This window comes from Leptodactylus fuscus, chromosome 6, assembly GCF_031893055.1.
Source record: "Leptodactylus fuscus isolate aLepFus1 chromosome 6, aLepFus1.hap2, whole genome shotgun sequence".
Taxonomy (NCBI): Eukaryota; Metazoa; Chordata; class Amphibia; order Anura; family Leptodactylidae; genus Leptodactylus; species Leptodactylus fuscus.
This window is the reverse complement of record NC_134270.1, coordinates 133,683,464-133,702,861: the sequence shown is the minus strand read 5'-3', so window position 1 is coordinate 133,702,861 and position 19,398 is coordinate 133,683,464. Positions and strand designations below refer to the sequence as shown.

The 19,398-nt window shown below is 42.1% G+C and overlaps 1 protein-coding gene across 1 annotated transcript; it reads left to right on the top strand.

Moving 5' to 3' along the window:
* The first annotated feature begins 266 nt into the window (after positions 1 to 266).
* Positions 267 to 18,565, top strand: BECN1 (beclin 1). Its single transcript, XM_075277278.1, has 12 exons — positions 267 to 371; positions 4,537 to 4,661; positions 6,354 to 6,418; positions 7,345 to 7,403; positions 8,269 to 8,359; positions 8,891 to 9,027; positions 10,659 to 10,853; positions 10,979 to 11,125; positions 12,447 to 12,596; positions 13,745 to 13,805; positions 14,929 to 15,071; positions 17,757 to 18,565. Exons 2-12 carry the CDS (start codon positions 4,541 to 4,543, stop codon positions 17,923 to 17,925), a joined length of 1,338 nt encoding a protein of 445 aa, XP_075133379.1. The 5' UTR covers positions 267 to 371; positions 4,537 to 4,540; the 3' UTR covers positions 17,926 to 18,565.
* The last annotated feature ends 833 nt before the right edge of the window (positions 18,566 to 19,398 follow it).

Sequence of the window (19,398 nt, the reverse complement as noted above, 5' to 3'; positions counted from 1 at the left end):
CAGAATCACGTGGCCCTATGAGAGTCTCACGTGGGATAACTCTATCCCCGTCTCCTAGTTCTCTCCTATCCCCCCAGGACATTGTGCACACTGCACCCGTTATTTTCTCAGTCATCACGTGACTTATTAATCTCTCAGGAATCTGCCTCCCTCCAGCTCTGCGGCTAAACCGGCACATACCAGACTGTGATTGGCCGACGTGCCACGTGATGGAACACTGTCGTCGGTGCCCTTAGTTGCTCAAGCAGTGACGTCACGTCCGCCCTTCTTCCGTGTAGAGGCAGTAATCAGAAAAACATCCTGCAGGGCAGATTACACTGGGATGTTGTCTGCGCCTGATCTGCCCTGAATCTGTGGGGGCTGGGGAGCAGGTAAGCGCGGCCTCCTCCGTGGCCTCCTGGACGTGTCTGGGCTATTGGCTATTATCTTTAGGCCAGGGCAAGACAACTTCTGTTGTGTTTTTTTGTGGAACTACTAGTAACAGCATGCCTTGTGAGATCATATACATCTGTATCGGGCCATCTATATGGGTCTTTAGTACATGAGTATATCTATAGTAATATAACTATGGTAACTCTATAGCATGGATCTCTATCTGTCCTTGTATTTGTAGTACTACAAGAAGCAGAATCATTTACATATGTAGTTCTTTAGTGGGTGTGTGTATATGTATGTATATATATATATATATATATATATATACATATATGTATACACACACACACACACACACACATATATATATATATATATATATATATATATATATATACACACACACACACACATCTGTAGCATGGATAGATATCTATTGGTGTATCTAAAGATACAAAGAAAATAGGCAATAAATGGCAAAAAAGTAGATTTGTTCCGACTACTACGTCAACTTTTTTTTTTTTTTCACTTATTTGGAGGACTGCCCTAATTATGTATTAGTATTGTAGTATATCTACCTGTATATTCTGTGTATTGTATGTAAACCCCAAATGTAAAGCACCATGGAATTATAGTGCTATATAAATAAACAATAATAATATATGTGGGATTATATTCCGGATCCTTGAGGTTTTCACCGACTGCTGGAGAGAGCTGTTACACCAGGGGCAGTAACTTTTTTTCTGGCATTGGTGTGCCAATTTAAAAGAAGGTCAAAGATGAAGTCAGTGTGCCATGTAATAATTGTAAAATTGTAAGGATATTGACTCATATATAATCCTATACTAAAATCCATAACTGCAACCAATTGACTGGTTGATTAAACTTTCATTTCATTGTGATCCTTGTCCCTGACTTTGTTTGCACGGTGATCCTTATCTGTTACATATGACTTCAGGCTGAACAAAGGAACAGTGGTCTGCAGTAAGAAAGCTTTGTGGGGGTAGAGGGGTAGACCACGTCCTTTGCACAACCTGATTTTTTTTGGTCTCTTGTTTTTCTGGTTTTTATTGAATTAACATTGACTTGTCATGTTTGAGAGCCAGGTTTGTTTTAGTGTGTTTGAGAGAGCCCTGTGCTGGGTGAATAGTCTACATATCTATCTATAAGACATATATATATATATATCTCCTTTTAGTGTGATTACAAATGTATAAATCCATTGAATCCTATAAAATATCTACACCTATTCTTAAACACCTATCTCTTCCGTATGGAGGTACACATATATTCTATTTTTCTATGGGACCGTACAGGTGTTAATACCAGGATTGTTGGTCTCTTAGGAATAATAAAGCAGTAATGCATCTATATCTGATGATTGTGCCTCACTAGCATAGAAGAAAAGTACTACTGACATCCATTAGTAATGAGCCCCTATGGCGGTCTGTCAGTGGCTGCATTAAAGGATGTAACAGTAGAGGATGCAGAGAGAGACCGCAGTTGCAAGTTGATCCCGATGTCTCAGGGGGCCAAATAAACATGTGACCACATAAGACCAAAATAGTACTATAAATGGTACATGACCGTTGAAGGATCCTGCTATCGTCCAGGAGTTCTAAGTGCATGCTTGGACAGTGAGAAGATGTGATGGGTTAAAGACACATGGAGTCATATTTTTTTGCAAAATATGTCAATAATTTCTTCTGTTTGTAACTAAGACATTGGCTAAAATTAAAGAGGATATACCGGTAATAACTGTAGTCCAATCCCCCTGTTAAACAGAGTAGCAGCTGCACATGTATGCTGCCGTGGCATTCATCTGTATTTGACTGAAGGAGATGCCAAATGCATTGTAGGCTCTTCTGCCAGTCTTATGGAACTAAAGAAGCGCGGGCTTCAATGCTCAACGACTGGTTCACTGAAACTGGACATAACGCAAGTGCAACCACAGGGGTATTCTGAACCCCATTCTCATGAGCAGTGGAGGTCCAAGCAGTCAGACCCTTGCCAATCTAGGAGTTATAACTTGTCTGTTGCCACTTCTGATAAATGTTGGCCAATGACTTTCACAAGACAGACGGTCATTTTAATCCATCTTATTTAGTTCTGTTGTTTATTCCAAGAATAGCGTCACCAAAGCTGTGTGGCAGCCATCCATGCTAAGCCATGCCATGTTCATATTGATCCATATTAATTGATGTCTGTGTAGAGTCAGCTATACACGTAATGGCGTGACCCAAGTGTTTTCCCTTCTTTGCTTATAGGGTGAATTCATATAAGATGGTTTATAGAAATTTCTGCAACTGAAAATCCATTCCATTTATCGGAGTGGGGTTGCTTTGGTAGGAAGCACATGGATTTCTGCAAACCCCAGTCATATGAATGAATCAGTCTCTGAAATTTGTACCGGACCCTGCAGAAATAAGCATTTTGTGGCCGCTGGAAGACTTATACAGGTATACGGCTGGAAATAGCCCAGCTCCTTTTCAAGTGAATGGGAGCAGGACTGCAGTTCCTGGCTCCACTGCTCTATTGTACGAATAAGAAGCTGAGTGCAGTATACAGAGCCCCATACACTGTAGCCGTGGTGCCTGGAACTGCGGCTCTGCTCCTATTTACATGAATAGGAGTAACACTCTTTCTAGCCATAGACCCACTATTCTGTGGATAGGTCAGCAAGTTTGCTGGGTCCTGGATAACCCCCTTTAAAATAAGTAGCTCCAAACCACTTTTGTTAGCTATGTGCATATAGCACCCAACCCCTCTTTTTTTGTTTTTTTAAAGGGTTTTTTCAGGCCAAACATGAGCTATTCTTTGGCTGAGTTCAGACGGGGTTTTTTTGGTCTGGAATTTGACGCGGAGGCCGCCTCAGATTCCGGACCAAAAAACGGCTAGCCGTGCCTGGATGCCAGTGCTCCAGATTAGGTCCAAATGAATGGGCCTAGTCGGGAGGGAGGTGTCACAAGGCGGATGTCCGCAGCTGAATCATCCCGCAGAATCCGCCTGAAAAAAAGGGCATGTTGCGTCTTTTTCCCGCGCACGGGAACAAACTGCTCACACAAAAAGGAAATGACTGGCTCCCATTGATTTCAATGGGAGGTGGGTTTTTTTGGTCAGGATTTTAGCTTTAGGATAGGTCACCAATATCAGATTGATGGGGGTGCAGCACTTGCCACCCCCACTGATCAGCTATTCTTAGCAGCTGACATGTAGAAAATGGAGCAGGAAGCAGACGGCTCCATTCTCTGTGTAGTGGCCTGACCAGGTTACTGCAGCTTGGCTCCCACTGACACATATGGTCTGGCCACAACACATTGAATAGAGCTGTTATCTCTGTTCTCTGTGTATATGCTGCTGTGAAATGTTAGTTGGTGGAGTTGCTGGGTGTCAGATCCCCACCCATCTGATATTGGTAACCTATTGTAAGGATCTTTAGCCTGGAAAACCCAGTTAACGGTCTGTACTGCTACTTCAGTTTATGTTCGGCCAGATCACTTACTTCTATGCTGTAGCTGAGCTTGAATGGGTTCCACGGGATTTCCAGAAATTTAGCATGTGATGAAAAAATTCACTCTCTCTGGTCTCTGCTTATTTTGTGCGAAGATCACATGACATACAGTACATTATTTAGGTGATTAGTTCGGCCAATTGCTAGCGATGTGTATATGTCATGTCATTGCTGCAGGAGGTAAGTAGAGACCGACCAGAATCACCAAAGCACTGGATCAGCAATGGCTTAAAAAGGTAGAACTTTTTTTTTTGTTTGTTTGTTTGTTTTTTTAAAAAAATCCTAGTCTAGACTTTTGGCAATTTTTTTTGTTAATCTGACAATACCCTTTTAATGATGACTGCCTTCAATGTGAAATGTATGATCTATTTGATAATGATCTTGAAATGGAAAATTTATCCAAACCGTGTCTTCCACAATTAGATGTGTGTTAGAAGATACTTCGGACCAATTTTCAGAATAAAGTAACTTGGGCTCTCAAACCTATTCAGCAACGGGAAATATCTGATACATTATAAGCAAGAGCTCATGTATGTCAATGATCAGAGCTGCTCTTTATGAGAGCCTATGGGTGGTATCTGGTTCTGTGTTATTGCTAAATTTGCCTTGTATAGTCATTTATTCACATGTTATATTTCCACATTATTCAGGAATATGGAGACTTCCAAATCTTCCACGATGCAAGTAAGCTTTGTATGTCAGCGATGCAGCCAACCATTAAAGCTAGACACGTCCTTCAAGATCCTGGATAAAGTCACCATACAGGAGCTTACAGGTAAGTCACTTGGTCCCAAATTGTATCATTGATTTCCTATATAGACAGACTGAGCATAATAATGACTGTGGTCCGGGATCCCTATAGACTGTATCTTACAGCTCAATAATATCAGTTTCTTGGAGATACTTTGATGTAGGATATCCGACATCCATTATCAGCCATATTAACTTGGGCTTGGGCTGCTTATTTCTGTCAGACTGGGTTCACATCTACACCAGAGTCTCAGTTGCATAAACAGCCAAAAATCGGCAGAGAGAAAAGTTCTGCATGGGGGACTTCTCTCTCTGCCGGTTTCAGTTTCAAAACAGCGGATCCGCTTATAGTAAGTGGGTTCTGTTTGTAACTGCTGTTTTAGTGATCCATCTCTCTGTTGTTTGAGACCACAGCGATCGTGTGAACCTAGCATCACTTGTTCTTGAAGGGACATAAGAAAAGTGTATTAAAAAAAAATAAATGTAATATGAGGGAATGAATAAGATCTGTATACCAAGAGAAGATCATGTACATGACACTGTTACATAGAAGTGATGTGGTTAGATAGGTCTTGTGGGCGCTGTTTAAAGGGGTTGTCCCACGTCGCATACTCACCAGTCTTCGTTTCTGTGAATTCTTCTGTCTTCCGGCTTTGGCTCGTCATTGGTAGGCGGGGTCACATATGCAAAGCCAAGCGGCGAGATGCCGACGGCCCTGCGTGCACGCTCATAGACCAGTCTAGCCTTCACAGTGCAAATACAGACCCGACAGGGTGTCTGGTCTGTATTCGCATTGTGAAGGCTAGACTGGTGTATGAGAGTGCACGCAGGGCCGGCGGCATCTCGCCGCTTGGCTTTGCATATGTGACCCCGGAGCGGAGTGGAATAACAGCATCGCTTCTGCCGCTGCTGGCTTCATGCGGGGCAGAAGCATAGCGATGTTGCTGGCTTCACCTGTGCCGGCGTCTAACTGTCCCCAGCATCCGCCTCTCTATTACAGCGGCTGCCGGGGAGTGTAGATGCCGGTACAGGTGCCTGCAACATCCTTATGCTTCTGCCCTGCGTGAAGCCAGCAGCGGCAGAAGCGATGCTGTTATTCCACTCCTCCGCCCCCCGCCCCGGAATAGCAGCACCGCTTCTGCCGCTACTTGCTTCATGCAGGGCAGAAGCATAAGGATGTTGCTGACTTCACTTGTGCCGGCGTCTAACCCTGTATTGGCGGCCCCTTCCCCCCCAAAGGGTAAACTACCCCCCCCTCCAGGCTTGCTCCCGTGCACTTAGCCCCTCCTCCCTCCCCCTCAGAGCAGCAGACACATCACTTGACTCAGGAGCAGCTAGGTCAGGGCTGTGGCCACAAAAAAATGAATAAAGTAATATAGTGGCCAAACAAAGCAATTTTGCTGAAGCAATGTATTTAGGAAAAGTCTTACATCCACATTAACAAGCATTATAGATAGGATCCTTGTGATGGGACAACCCCTTTAAGTGAGCTTTCCTCTGCTTTCCTGACATATACCTTCTACAGAAAGTTTAGAAGTGCCATACTGCCTGTCGTTTGCATTTCAAATCTCAAATTGCTGGAATATAATCCATGGACACTGTTGTATACGTAGCTTGCACCCCCACTTTAACAATAAAATGTACCCGCTGTACAATGTACCCCGATATCCTGATCTCTAGTAATACACCCTTATATAACAACCATATTACATTACAGCTCCACTGGTGTCAACGACTGCAGTGAAACCAGGGGACACCCAGGAGGAGGATTTAAGCACTGAGGTAATGCATTCAACGTTCTTTTAAGAAGATGGGTGTTCTAAGCTTGGACTTTGTAGAATTCCTTCTGTTACAGAATATAGTGTAAAACATGTTACAGGGATATTCCCATGAACATAACTATATTTAGATTTGTAGACAATTAAAAGGTAAACATTTTTGCAAATGGAAACTATTAAAACATTTTTTGTAGTTTCAAAGATTTTCTCTAACCATCTTGGTGGTGACAGGATGTCATGTTGATCAGTTGCCTGTAGATATGACCACGAATACAGGAACTTTCTATGGTCTGGAACTTGTCAGAAACCAGCCATGATGTCCTTATTGTGGACAGGTTAGGACAATACATGTACGAGAAGATATCCCAACTACTATAAGGAAATCATAGCTGGTTTTCATGGCTCCTGTCAAGTCCCAGACCATAGAAAGTTCCTGAATACATGGTCATATCCATTGGCAATCAATCAAAACTGTCACTACTAAGATGGTTAAAGGAATTCTGTAAAATGCTGCAAGTTTATTCATTTATATTTGCAAAATTGTTTAATTCTTAATTGTGTACAATTTTAATTATGATTATGTTTGTGTGAAAAACCCTTTTTAAGGGTAGATTCACATGACCATGGCCAGTTCTCAAGTATCAGCTTTTTAATAGACTTGAGTCTGAGTGATCTGTGAAAATAGGACATGCTCAGATTCTCCTCACACAGGTCATTAGAAATCAACCATGTGAATGAATCCATGTCTAATAGAGCATTCTGCCGTTGTATGAATAAACCCTTATCACAGTCTCACAACCTTACCATAAGCTCTTGAAAAGACTTTATAACATACCCTATATTAAAACCATTGGGGTCTATGGTTGGTTACTAATTTATTTTCACAGGGCTTTGTTTTTAAATATCTCAAATTCTGTATTTTGTCTATAGGAAACATTTGCAGAAAACAGGCCAGATGGAGTTTCCAGAAGGTTAATCCCACCTGCCAGGTACCAACCATGTAGGCCATAGTAGGTTAGAATGTATTCAGCTACAGGATAAAAAATTGCTCAGGAAAAAAAGTTGCTACATTTGTTAGGGCGGGTTCACACCAGCGCCCGATCTCCGTTTTGCAGGATTCCGTTTTCTGTTGGCAGAAGACAGAAACCCGGCATTCAGTGTCTACGGGTGACCACCTGTGAGCGTCTCCTGCATGTCCGACTTTGTGTCCAGTTAAAAAAAACAAAAACAAAAAAAACGGTTTTGCCATGGGGAGCAGAACACTCTCATGGGCGGACACTTTTCAAACCTATTCATTTGAATGGGTTTCTAAACTGCCTGCCGGTTTCCGTCTCCTGTCCAGTTTCTCGGGCAGGAAACGGAAACCTGCAAAACGGAGACCAGGTGCTGGTGTGAACCCACCCTTACCGGTTTTTGGTTGGGTTTATGTAAAATTGCATCAGGAAAAAAAATGCTTACTTTGGATGTAGTCTTTGTTTTACAGGTGAAACTCATTTCATGGTTCTCATGTAATAAGTAAGCATAGGGTAATATGTACACAATATAGATTTCTTGTATCTGCTACCACCAAAGGAATATTCCCATCTTGGCCTTTATGACTATAGCGACTGGGTATGCCATAAATCACTGATAGATACAGCCCCTACCTGTGAATAAGAGAGGGTTGTGCATGTGCAAGGTTTTCCATTTACTTGTACAAAACTTCTTAAAATGGCTAAGCAGACAGAATTGGTTATTTCCAGAACTCCGGCTCAAGAAATGCATGTATGGAACTATAAAAGGCGTCAACTCATAAGGTTGATTGTCCATTTGATATTGCCTTACTGTTAATAGTATACATATATCTGTGTCTAGGATGATGTCCACAGAGAGTGCAAACAGCTTTACTCTGATCGGAGAGGCATCGGATGGAGGCACAATGGAGAACTTAAGTAGAAGACTCAAGGTACAGCTTTCCCATTCAGCTTGTTTTTAGTATTAGGGCCCCTTCACACGGCGTAAGCACACCGCTCATTTAGACACTTATACATGTGTCCGAGCGCGGCGCTTCAAAACAGAGCCCATTGATTTCAATGGGAAGCGCGCGTATACGTGTCTAAATGGGCGGCGCGCTTACGCCGTGTGAAGGGGCCCTTAAAATTCTTTTTCATTTTATGTCAGAAGTGGATACAATTGAATGTAGTCTTGGCGTGCAGCTGCACAGTGGAGTCCAGGCTGTTTTAGCTCACAGAGCATTGTCTAGACTGGATATAGTTGTATCCATGTCTCAGCCCACCACAGTACTAGACGTCTTCAGTTTGCTGTATACAAAAGTGATCTCATTCAGACTGAAAACTAATATCTTGTCAATAGTAAAGTAAATTACAAAGCTGTAGAACATATATATAAAACCAGATATCTTTTCTAAGCTCAGATCTCAATGAGTAAAGTATATCAGCAAACTGCAAAATAAATTCACATCTTATTTGTGTTGCAGGTGACAGGAGATCTGTTTGACATCATGTCAGGTCAGACAGATGTGGACCATCCTCTTTGTGAGGAGTGTACCGACACCCTTCTGGATCAGCTTGACACCCAGCTGAACATCACAGACAATGAATGCCAGAATTACAAGTATGAGGCGTGGAGCAATGTGTTGTAAAGCATTTATGACCCATAAAATGCATATTGTAAATGATAACAGACTTTACATAGAGACCACATTTGAGAAAGAAGCTCTTAAAGGGGTTATACATGTTCTAATATAGATGGCTTGCCTTTAGGAGAAACCATCAATATTAGATATTCAGGGGTCAGTGATGTAACTAGGAATGGCGGGGCCCCGTGGCAAACTTTTGACGTGCTGCCAATTTTCAGACCCTAGACTATAATAATTGGAGACCCAGGGAAAAATACAAACATAAAAAAATACTGTTACTTGCCTCTCCCTGGCTCCAGCGCACTCCCTGCTGATGTCGGCCATCTTCAATGATGGAAGAGATGTCACTTGAGCTGGGGCTTGCGTCACGATGCATAAGGATGCAAGCCCTGCCTGTGTGACGTCACCAAGTAGGCCTGAATCCCCCGAGGCTCAGCTGCTCCAGGCCAGCATGGCTCCTAATGTTTACTCTCTCCGTTGAAGTCTCTAGGATAGCGCCGCATTAAAAACTGGATAACCCTTTTAAGAGTGGAATATCTATGTTTTGGCTAGATCTGATACAGCTGAAGATTACATTATTGCACTGCCTGAAAGTGACCCTTGTAACCCTCAAGTTGTCCTGGCCTGGTAGTTATCAGAAAGCTAGCAGGCACACTGTGACACTGCCATCTTTGCTTTTTATGAATTGCATCCAGGTCTATGCTGCTAACTCCTCCTTAACATCAATGTTTCCCTTTGGGAGGAAAAAGTTTGGAGCAATCTTTAGACTATGGCACATATTCGCAATTTCACCTGCGTTATGAATTGAAGGCGTCATTGTGGAGTTCCCTGGTATCCCACTCGCCCATATCCCATTGTGATACTGGGGTCGGATCTCTGTACTGGAGATCTGTTACAGATGTGTTACGCTAGGTTCACACCAGCGTTCTTCTTTCCGTTCTGTGCTTTCCATCTTCTGCATGCCAGAAGACGCAAAGCACAGACCGGGTCCGGCCGTGAGCGGCGGTGAGCGTTTTATGCTCTCCGCCGCGAAACCGGATTTTTTTTATCCGGACACAGAGTACTGCATGTCCGACTCTGTGTCTGGATTATAAAACCCGGTTTCGCGACGGAGAGCCTAAAACGCTCACCGTCGCTCACGGCCGGACATCTCTCTCACCCATTCAAATGAATGGGTGAGAGAGACTCCTGCAGGTTTCCGTCTCCTGCCTCTGTTTTAGGCAGGAAACAGAAACCTGCAGAACGGAGTTCACAACGCAGATGTGAACGAGCCCTTACAGTGAAGAAGGACCATTGGTTACTAGTGATTTTCTTTAACTTTTTGACCCCATTTCATTAGTTGGGTAGAGATTGCCTGCCAAAAGGCATCACTATGGTCAATGTGACCACTATACCTGAGCGGGTAAACGTCTCGCTATATCTTGGCTTTCTTATTACCTGTGACTTGTATTGGTCATGTTCTATCATAAAGCTCCTTATATTCCAAATTCATGAACGACCCTGGGGATACCTGCAGCCACAGCTGAATACTTAGTTTAAGAGTTAAGCTTTTCTAATGCTTGAAAGCTGTCTATATCTATCATACATTATGTCCTCTTTCTGGTAGACGTTGTCTGGAAATTCTTGAGAAAATGAATGAAGATGATAAGGAGAAACTGGAAGCTAAGCTGAAGGAGCTAGCCGAGGATGAAGAAAGGCTGATTCAGGAGTTAGAGGAAGTGGAAAGAAACCGAGAGCAGGTGGTTCAAGACATTGAGAGTGTCAGAGAAGAAGCAGAGAAACTAGAGCAAGACGAGGTTCAGTAAGTGTTTCTCTAAAGAAGATGTTCTCTTCTAACCTGGTTTTCCTTGCATTCATCCTGCACTGCTGGTATATGGTGATATAAAAGTGTGGCCATGGAATTTATTACACCTCTCTTCACCAAAGGTACCAAAAAGAGTACAGCGAGTTCAAGCGTCAACAGTTGGAGCTGGACGATGAACTAAAAAGTGTCGACAATCAGATGAGATATGCGCAGCTTCAGCTTGACAAACTTAGGAAGACAAATGTCTTTAATGCCACCTTCCATATATGGTGAGTCTAGACGCTTTTCATATACATGTACCTATGGCCATACTGCTGTCACTAGGGTTATAAAATATATTATACATGTATTTTGTTACAGTAGAATTTAATTATGATCCCAACTCATTGACCCAGATTTACTAATGACCGCACAACTTTTAATATATTTGTGGGCTGCATTGAGTAGTCTCCTGATGAATTATTGCACAATAAGGAAACGCGTTGAGGCTTAGATAACAGTTCAGACACGGGCTATAATTACAACTAGAGCTGGTGTTGGACTTGCATAGGGTGGTGAGCCATTATTAGTGCTCACACCAGGATTACTGCCCACATGTAGCGTACAATATCACAACATTGTATTGCTTCACCCCAGTTACTGTCTGTATTAGGTTGAATACCTTATCTATAGAATTCTGTAATTACATCAAACAATTTATAGTTAGCATACCACTCACACTAAGAGGGGTCATATACTATGCTGTGTTTTCACATGTAGCTTAGGTGTGATCAGTAGTCTATCCCCTAGGAGTTCTAACAGGGACGTGACTAACACAGAGCAGCATGAGCTTAACCCTATTATTGCTGGGTATAGAATGATACTTTAATATAGCTCACACAGACGGTCAGCTAGCACAGAGCGTACCTTTGACATCAATGGTGTATGGCAGGGGTAGGGAATGTACGGCTCTCCAGCTGTTGCAAAACTACAACTCTCAGCATGCATACTGGCTCTGCTGTTCTGGGAACTCCCATGGAAGTGAATGGAGCATGATGGGAGTTGTAGTTTCACAGCAGCTGCAGAGCCAAAGGTTCCCTACCCCTGGTGTATGGTATCAACACCCCATTTGTCATAGATACCATAGGGGCCGAACAATGCCCTAATATCTTTTTTAGCAGTTAACAATAAAAGTTATGTTTTAAACTTTTATTTTGGGGATACCTAAATGGCTTTACAAGAAAATTAGTGGTAGTCTTGGATCCTTGTTCATATATTAATGTTCAACCCTTCTATATATTATATTCTTCAAACTACCCGGTAACTTCAGCTGTCCCCATTCAGTTGAGTGGAGTGATGCTGCCATTTTCAATACAGCGAATGGCCGAGACATCACCGTATAAGGAAAGCAGTGAATGGAACGCTGTGCTGTCAGTGTTGCATCCTCTTCATTCTCATCATCAGTATCTGTAGAAATGTGACATCACTTCATAAGACGGGAAGTCCTCTTTAGAGGTCATCTTAAAAGAGCAGACATAATGCATTTTGTTTCTTTTTACCTCTAACAATGAAAAAAGAAAAAAAAAATCTCATCAATCCTTCTGGTTATAGGCACAGTGGACAGTTTGGCACTATCAACAATTTTCGGCTTGGTCGACTACCCAGTGTTCCTGTTGAGTGGAATGAGATAAATGCAGCCTGGGGTCAGACTGTTTTACTCCTGCATGCCTTGGCTAATAAAATGGGGCTTGAGTTCCAGAGGTAAGTACAAATAAACTATAGCAGTAGACTCAAAATTTGGTCTATTGACCTGTGTGTGTATGTAATATATATGACTCTACCCTCTCCTTCTGTCTCTATCCCTCTTCCCTCATAGATTGTAAGCCCTCGCCGGCAGAGCCATCTACCCCACTGTGCAAGATGGTCATTAGTATTATATTTGTTTTGTATATTTTGTGTACTGTATGTAAACCCTCAAATGTACAGCGCCATGGAATTAATATAATAATGTACAGTACCATGGAATTAACAACAAACCAAAAAAGGAACAACAGGAATGACGTCTAAAAATATAAATTTTATTCAACAACAACAAAACACATAACACTAATAAAAGGTGACTAATCGCCAGTTACCATCAAATGACCGTGGGTACATGGGTGGTAAAATATAAAAATACTATTCATGCATAACATAACAATTGTGCAGTAATATCTTTATATGCTGATATCTAGTACGGCTATATGAGACTGTCTGGTATACTTACCTCCTCATCGATCTGTGTGCATACGTTATTGTACTTCTTATCCCCTTTACGGTGTTCTTACCCATATTTTACCACCCATGTACCCACGGTCATTTGATGGTAACTGGCGATTAGTCACCTTTTATTAGTGTTATGTGTTTTGTTGTTGTTGAATAAAATTTATATTTTTATACGTCATTCCTGTTGTTCCTTTTTTGGTTTGTTGATATTAGTTGAACTCAGGATCCTATGTTGGACCATACTAGGGGTTATGCATGATGCCTTGACATTTCTCAATTTTCTTCCCCCTTTCTACCATGTTTGTTTATATATAGTACCATGGAATTAATATAATAATGTACAGCAACATGGAATTAATATAATAATGTACAGCACCATGGAATTAATATAATAATGTATAGTACCATGGAAATATTATCATTTAAAGCATCATGGAATTAACATAATAATGTAAATCACCATGGAATTAATATGATAATGTAAATCACCATGGAATTAATATGATAACGTAGGAGCACCATGGAATTAATCTAATAATGTACAACACCATGGAATTAATGATGCTGCATGAATAAATAATAATAACTTCATTGTGTCCTTTGGCAATATTTTATGTAAACTTATTTTCCTTGCCTCCCTTTAGATACCGTTTGGTGCCGTTTGGAAATCATTCTTATTTGGAGTCTCTGACAGACAAGGCTAAGGTAGTTAAGGAATAACTTGCAGTCCTAATATTATATATAGATTCTGTAAGAATATTCTTTATGTATAAGCTTCCAAACAGTATAGCCTGTTTATCTTTTACGCTAGGTTCATACTAGTGTTGTGGTCTCCACTGAGAGCCGGACTGTTAATAGTGGTTACACCCGAACACCAGTGGACCCCATTGACTATAATGGGGTCTTCCAAATGTCCTCTACTGTTTTCAGACTGAAAGTCCTATAAGCAGGCCTCTTCTCTCTACAGATTTTCGGAGGTTTCTTTAACTGTGTCTCCAACGTTGCAGCTCTGATTCCCAGCCTTAAAGAGGACCTTTCACCATTTGGGGTACATGTGGTTTAAAACACTGCTAGAAAGCTGACAGTGCGCTGAATTCAGCGCACAATCGGCTTTCCCTTTCTGTGTTATTGGTGCCAGTTCTGTATCTTCACCATCAGAAGGGCGTTCTTGACAGTCAGTCAAGAACGCCCTTCCTCACAGCAGCATCTATTGCGCTGTACTGTGAGAGGGGGCGTTCCTTCCCGCCCAGTGATGACGCTAAGTGGCGAGGAACGCCTCCACAGTACTCGTCTATGGACGAGAACTGTGAGCAGAGGGAGGGGGTGTTCTTCACCGCTCTCACAGTACAGGGCTATAGACGCTACTCTGAGGAAGGGTGTTCCTGACTGACTGTCAGAAATGCCCTTCTGACAGTGAAGAGCTACAGTACCGGCATTGATAGCTCTTCACCGGGGGCACAGAAAGGGAAAGCTGTCTGCTTTCTAGCGGTGTATTAAACCACATTTGCCCCAGGAGGTGAAAGGTCCTCTTTAACTAGTGCATTTCTGTAGTCGCCAAACAAAATGTTTTTATTTTTTTATTTTTATTTTTTTTGCTGTAAATACTAGATACATTATTCAGTGGAGGGACAAGACCCTTTTCAAACCATCACCAGAAATTGGAACCAAGACAAAACAAGATACTCGATACTTGATTCTCCTTATATGATTTATTTTACTAAAGCGACATGTTAAAACTATCAGAACAGACGTTGTAAAAAAAGGTAAAATGCACAGTCCTATTATGTGTAGTCTTTGATTCAGAAGAAATGCCTTTTGTGTGTCCTAGGAGCTTCCACTCTACTGTTCAGGAGGCTTGAGGTTCTTCTGGGATAACAAGTTTGACCATGCGATGGTGGCGTTTCTAGATTGTGTGCAACAATTTAAGGAAGAGGTGGAGAGAGGAGACACTGGATTCTGTCTACCTTACAGGTTAGTGACCTTATACACAGTAAAGTATATAGCTAAGTACTGCTTCTCTGACACAGCAGGGCTATTCGATTCAGTGTGGTAATAATAGGTCACTGAATTAGTCATATCTGCTAAGATTGCCCATACTCATTGGACTTAGGTTGGCTAATACAAATGATTTTCAGCGGAACTGGTTGACAATCTAATATGTATGACCTGCTCTGCTGATGCTTGTTTGGTATATGTCGTGGGAACTGACATGTTAAGTTCATCTACCACCGGGCAACACAATAGCTCAGTGGTTAGCACTGCAGCCTTGCAGTGCTGGAGTCCTGGGTTCAAATCCCGCCAGGAACAACATCTGCAATGAATTTGTATATTCTCCCTGTGTTTGCGTGGATTTCCTCCCATTCTACAAAAAAGACATACTGATAGGAAAAAAAAAAAAAAAAAGTTAATCTACCACCTTCTCCAAGCATATTCAACTGCTTCCACCACATTGCATTGATCAACTGCATAATTTTGTTATATATGTCCTTTTGTAGATTTGGGAAATAAGTGCTTATGAAAATGATGCAGTTGGTGCACTTGGGGGTTTGGCCTTCAGCCCTGGAAACACTGTTCTTGCTGCTCAAGTAGGATGGGTGATGTCATAGCAGTAGGAGGGAAAACTTACTGTGTAGGATGTCAATGGCAGAAGTTAGCGGGGGTCTGAATGGCAATAGCCGTGCTCCTGGGGAATGAAGGCCCACCCCCAGTGCACCAACTACCTCATTTCCATAAGACTTTAAAGCTGTTTTTCATCAAAACTAGAGAAGGGACATATTGGGGTATGTTATCACTGTCACATGGTGGTGACAGCTCGGTATACTGGTGGAAGACTCTGTAAATTATCAAATCATCCTTTCTTTGTTCTGAAGAGAGAGAAGCTGCTGACGGTATATACATATTGTAGTAACATTTACTTTGTATCTTTTTAGGTTTTACTACGCATGCTATTAACTTTTCAAGAACCTTTGTACAAATCAATATAAAACTTTTATAATATCTTATCAGAGAAAATGCTACTTTCTAAATTGAAACTCTCCCCTAAACTGACATTCACTCTGTATGGGTGCATTCACACTGAGTAAACGCTAGCTTATTCTGAACGTAAAACACGTTCAGAATAAGCGGCGTCTAAAGCAGCTCCATTCATTTCTATGGGAGCGGGGATACGAGCACTCCCCATAGAAATGAATGGGCTGCTTCTTTCACTCCGTGCAGTCCCATTGAAGTGAATGGGGAGTGCCGGCGTATACGGCAAGGTCTGCTCATGCCGGAGCGTACACGCCGGCACTCCCCATTCACTTCAATGGGACTGCACGGAGTGAAAGAAGCAGCCCATTCATTTCTATGGGGAGCGCTCGTATGCCGGCTCCCATAGAAATGAATGGAGCTGCTTTAGACGCCGCTTATTCTGAACGTGTTTTACGTTCAGAATAAGCTAGTGTTTACTCAGTGTGAATGCACCCTATCTCTGTCTAATCTGTCTCGTTAGAGCGAGACAGATCAGCCTTTGCGGGTAGGAGATGAGACGGGCACAGACAGACTGAAAGCAGCTGAATAGGAAGTTTTCTTTCTCGCAGCAAGTGCTTTAGTCTCATCAGTACAGACCATTACTTTATTTTATTCTCTATGATGCTACTGATGCTTTTGATTGAGAGAAAGAAAGCTAGGGAACAGGAGACATCGTAGTAGCTAGTCTGAAGAGGGGAAAACTGATAAAAATGCAGAATATAAGTCATATGCTGTCGTATGATTCCTCATGTACACACTGTATTATTGAATTATGCCTAGCTTGTTGAAAGGTTAGGTGCTAATTTCCAAAGGATAAGTCAGTGTTAGATATATGGGGGGTCCTACAGCTGGAAACCCTACTGATCAGCTGCTCCACAACTTCCAGAAATGTTTACATGCTCATAGCTGTGCTGATCACTCGTTGTACAAACTGTGGCTACGTACTGTAGTGCTGCCCCATTGAAGTCTATGGACCACCAGTGCAATACCTAAAGCCGCCACTACACTTAGTATAAGTGAGCAGCACGGATCCTGACATGTAAACATTACCTGGAGCTGCACTGTCCTGGATCAGCTGATATGTGGGGGTCCTGGCTGTCTGACCCCTGCAGATCTATTATTGATGACCTATTCTAAATGTCACGACCCCTTCATTCTGATGGTCAGACCTTAGCCGATTACACACTCATAGTCTATCTAAGAATAGTTCATCAATTCTTATTCTTAAAGAAAAAAAAAAAAACTTTCAGATCAACATTTTTTTTTTTCTAATCTCAGTTACAGCCAGTGGGGTAATAGATTTCCCCAGTGATCTTTACCACAAAAATTACATGGTCTTCTTGCAGTTGTCTTTCCTCTATACAGGATGAATTAAGTACAGTATCAATTTTTAGTGTCCACTAAAGCATACTCTCCTACCAGAACTGACTTTGGCGTGCTGGACAGTACGGTCTGTTATCGTGTAATGTCTAGTAAGTATATTGCATAGGTCCTATTCTAATAGGATTTATGCACAATACCACCCAGCAAGCAGTTGCGTCTCTCCATGTTTGGTTTTGGCTAGGGTGGGAGAGTCTGCCCAAAAGGACACTGAAAACAAATTGTGCAATGGATGTTTAAAGATCTTGTATTTTGTACCTTTTTTAGGATGGATGTGGAAAAAGGTAAGATTGAAGACACTGGGGGCAATGGTGGCTCATACTCTATCAAGACACAGTTCAACTCAGAGGAACAGTGGACCAAGGCCCTAAAGTTCATGCTGACCAATCTGAAGTGGGGTCTGGCCTGGGTCTCATCTCAGTTTTATAATAAGTGAGATTGGGGTATCGAAGCACAGCTAACATTTCACTGATGTCTGGCATCATCGACTCTTAAGGAAGACTGCTCTTGTAATGCCGCTATGTTGTGTAACCCTTTCACTGCCTGAGGCTGGCTCCTTTGGCGCTAGGAGATGCAAAGCAGGTTTCATTTCCCTCAGATGTCAAAGCAGTGTTATCTTTACATGGTGGCCATTTTGTGTCAACAGAGAAGTATTCTTGAACCACAGGAATGGCGGAGGCCTGGAAATATTACTTGGGTTGTCCTAAAAAAATGCTATACAATATATAACGCCTTTGAAGACACTTAGTAAATATATAGAAATGGAAGGATATATATCGCCATTTTTAGTACTGTATGTTGCTGCGATCAAGAGATCTGTATTGGAACATTCATTGATCCTCTGGCAGATTATGTCACCGATCCTCTGCCATACTGCGGGGGATGGAGCAGATCCACTGTCCTGTATATGTGTACCCCAAGCAATAGAAGTCACTTCCTCAAAATAATGGACTTGTAATGGATAACGGTAGTTGTTTGAAAAAATATATATAAAAACCTACAAAAATATTTGTAATGTATATTTCCAGCATCTGTGCACTGATAAAATAAAACACTGAAATAAAGACTATTTTGTAATCCTCACCATTAATACGTTACTAGTGATTCATTCTCTGCTTATGTTTGGATGTCTATAAATTGTCATATACAAGTGTTCAGAGATGTCCTCCTTATGGCACCAGGTTAGCTTGTCCTAACCTTGTTATCTAAGTTATAGGAGATATTCGTGTGGCCCACAGGTGACAATTTGGGGCCTGAATGGGGTTGTGAATGGGCCACCAGGGCGCTTGTATGAGCAGCGCTCCATTCACTGCTATGGGATGCCAGGACTATGGCAACCCCATAGAATTGGGTGGAGCTGATAACACACTGGTGCTCCATTCACAAGGAGGCTTCTCCTAATCGATGGGAGACCTGGTGTTCGGATTTGCAGTGATCTGACACCCCCTTAATGGCACAACCCCCTTTACAGTGGGATTTTAATATTGATGTACTCTCCTGCCAACCAGCTTATTAAAGTGGCTGCAGTGCTTCGGTGTGCTATGTCGTGTTCATAGGTCATGTGGCCTTTATCCAGCAGTTAAGATAAAACCCATTCAGTTGAAATGGACTGACGTACCAGCCACAATCACTGAGCAACTGTACAGAATGCTCTGGTATTTTTCTGAGTGCTGAGACCACCCTCAATCAGCTGTCAGACCCCCACCAATCTGATATGGATGACCTACACTCACCGGCCACTTTATTAGGTACACCATGCTAGTAACGGGTTGGACCCCCTTTTGCCTTCAGAACTGCCTCAATTCTTCGTGGCATAGATACAACAAGGTGCTGGAAGCATTCCTCAGAGATTTTGGTCCATATTGACATGATGGCATCACACAGTTGCCGCAGATTTGTCGGCTGCACA

Bases quoted from the DNA above. Each gene is read 5' to 3' on its own strand.
- BECN1 (XM_075277278.1), top strand. From the start codon at position 4,541: ATGGAGACTTCCAAATCTTCCACGATGCAAGTAAGCTTTGTATGTCAG. The intron at 6,419-7,344 runs GTAATGCATTCA...TTTTGTCTATAG, and splicing joins AGGAGGATTTAAGCACTGAG to GAAACATTTGCAGAAAACAG. The intron at 15,072-17,756 runs GTTAGTGACCTT...TACCTTTTTTAG, and splicing joins GGATTCTGTCTACCTTACAG to GATGGATGTGGAAAAAGGTA.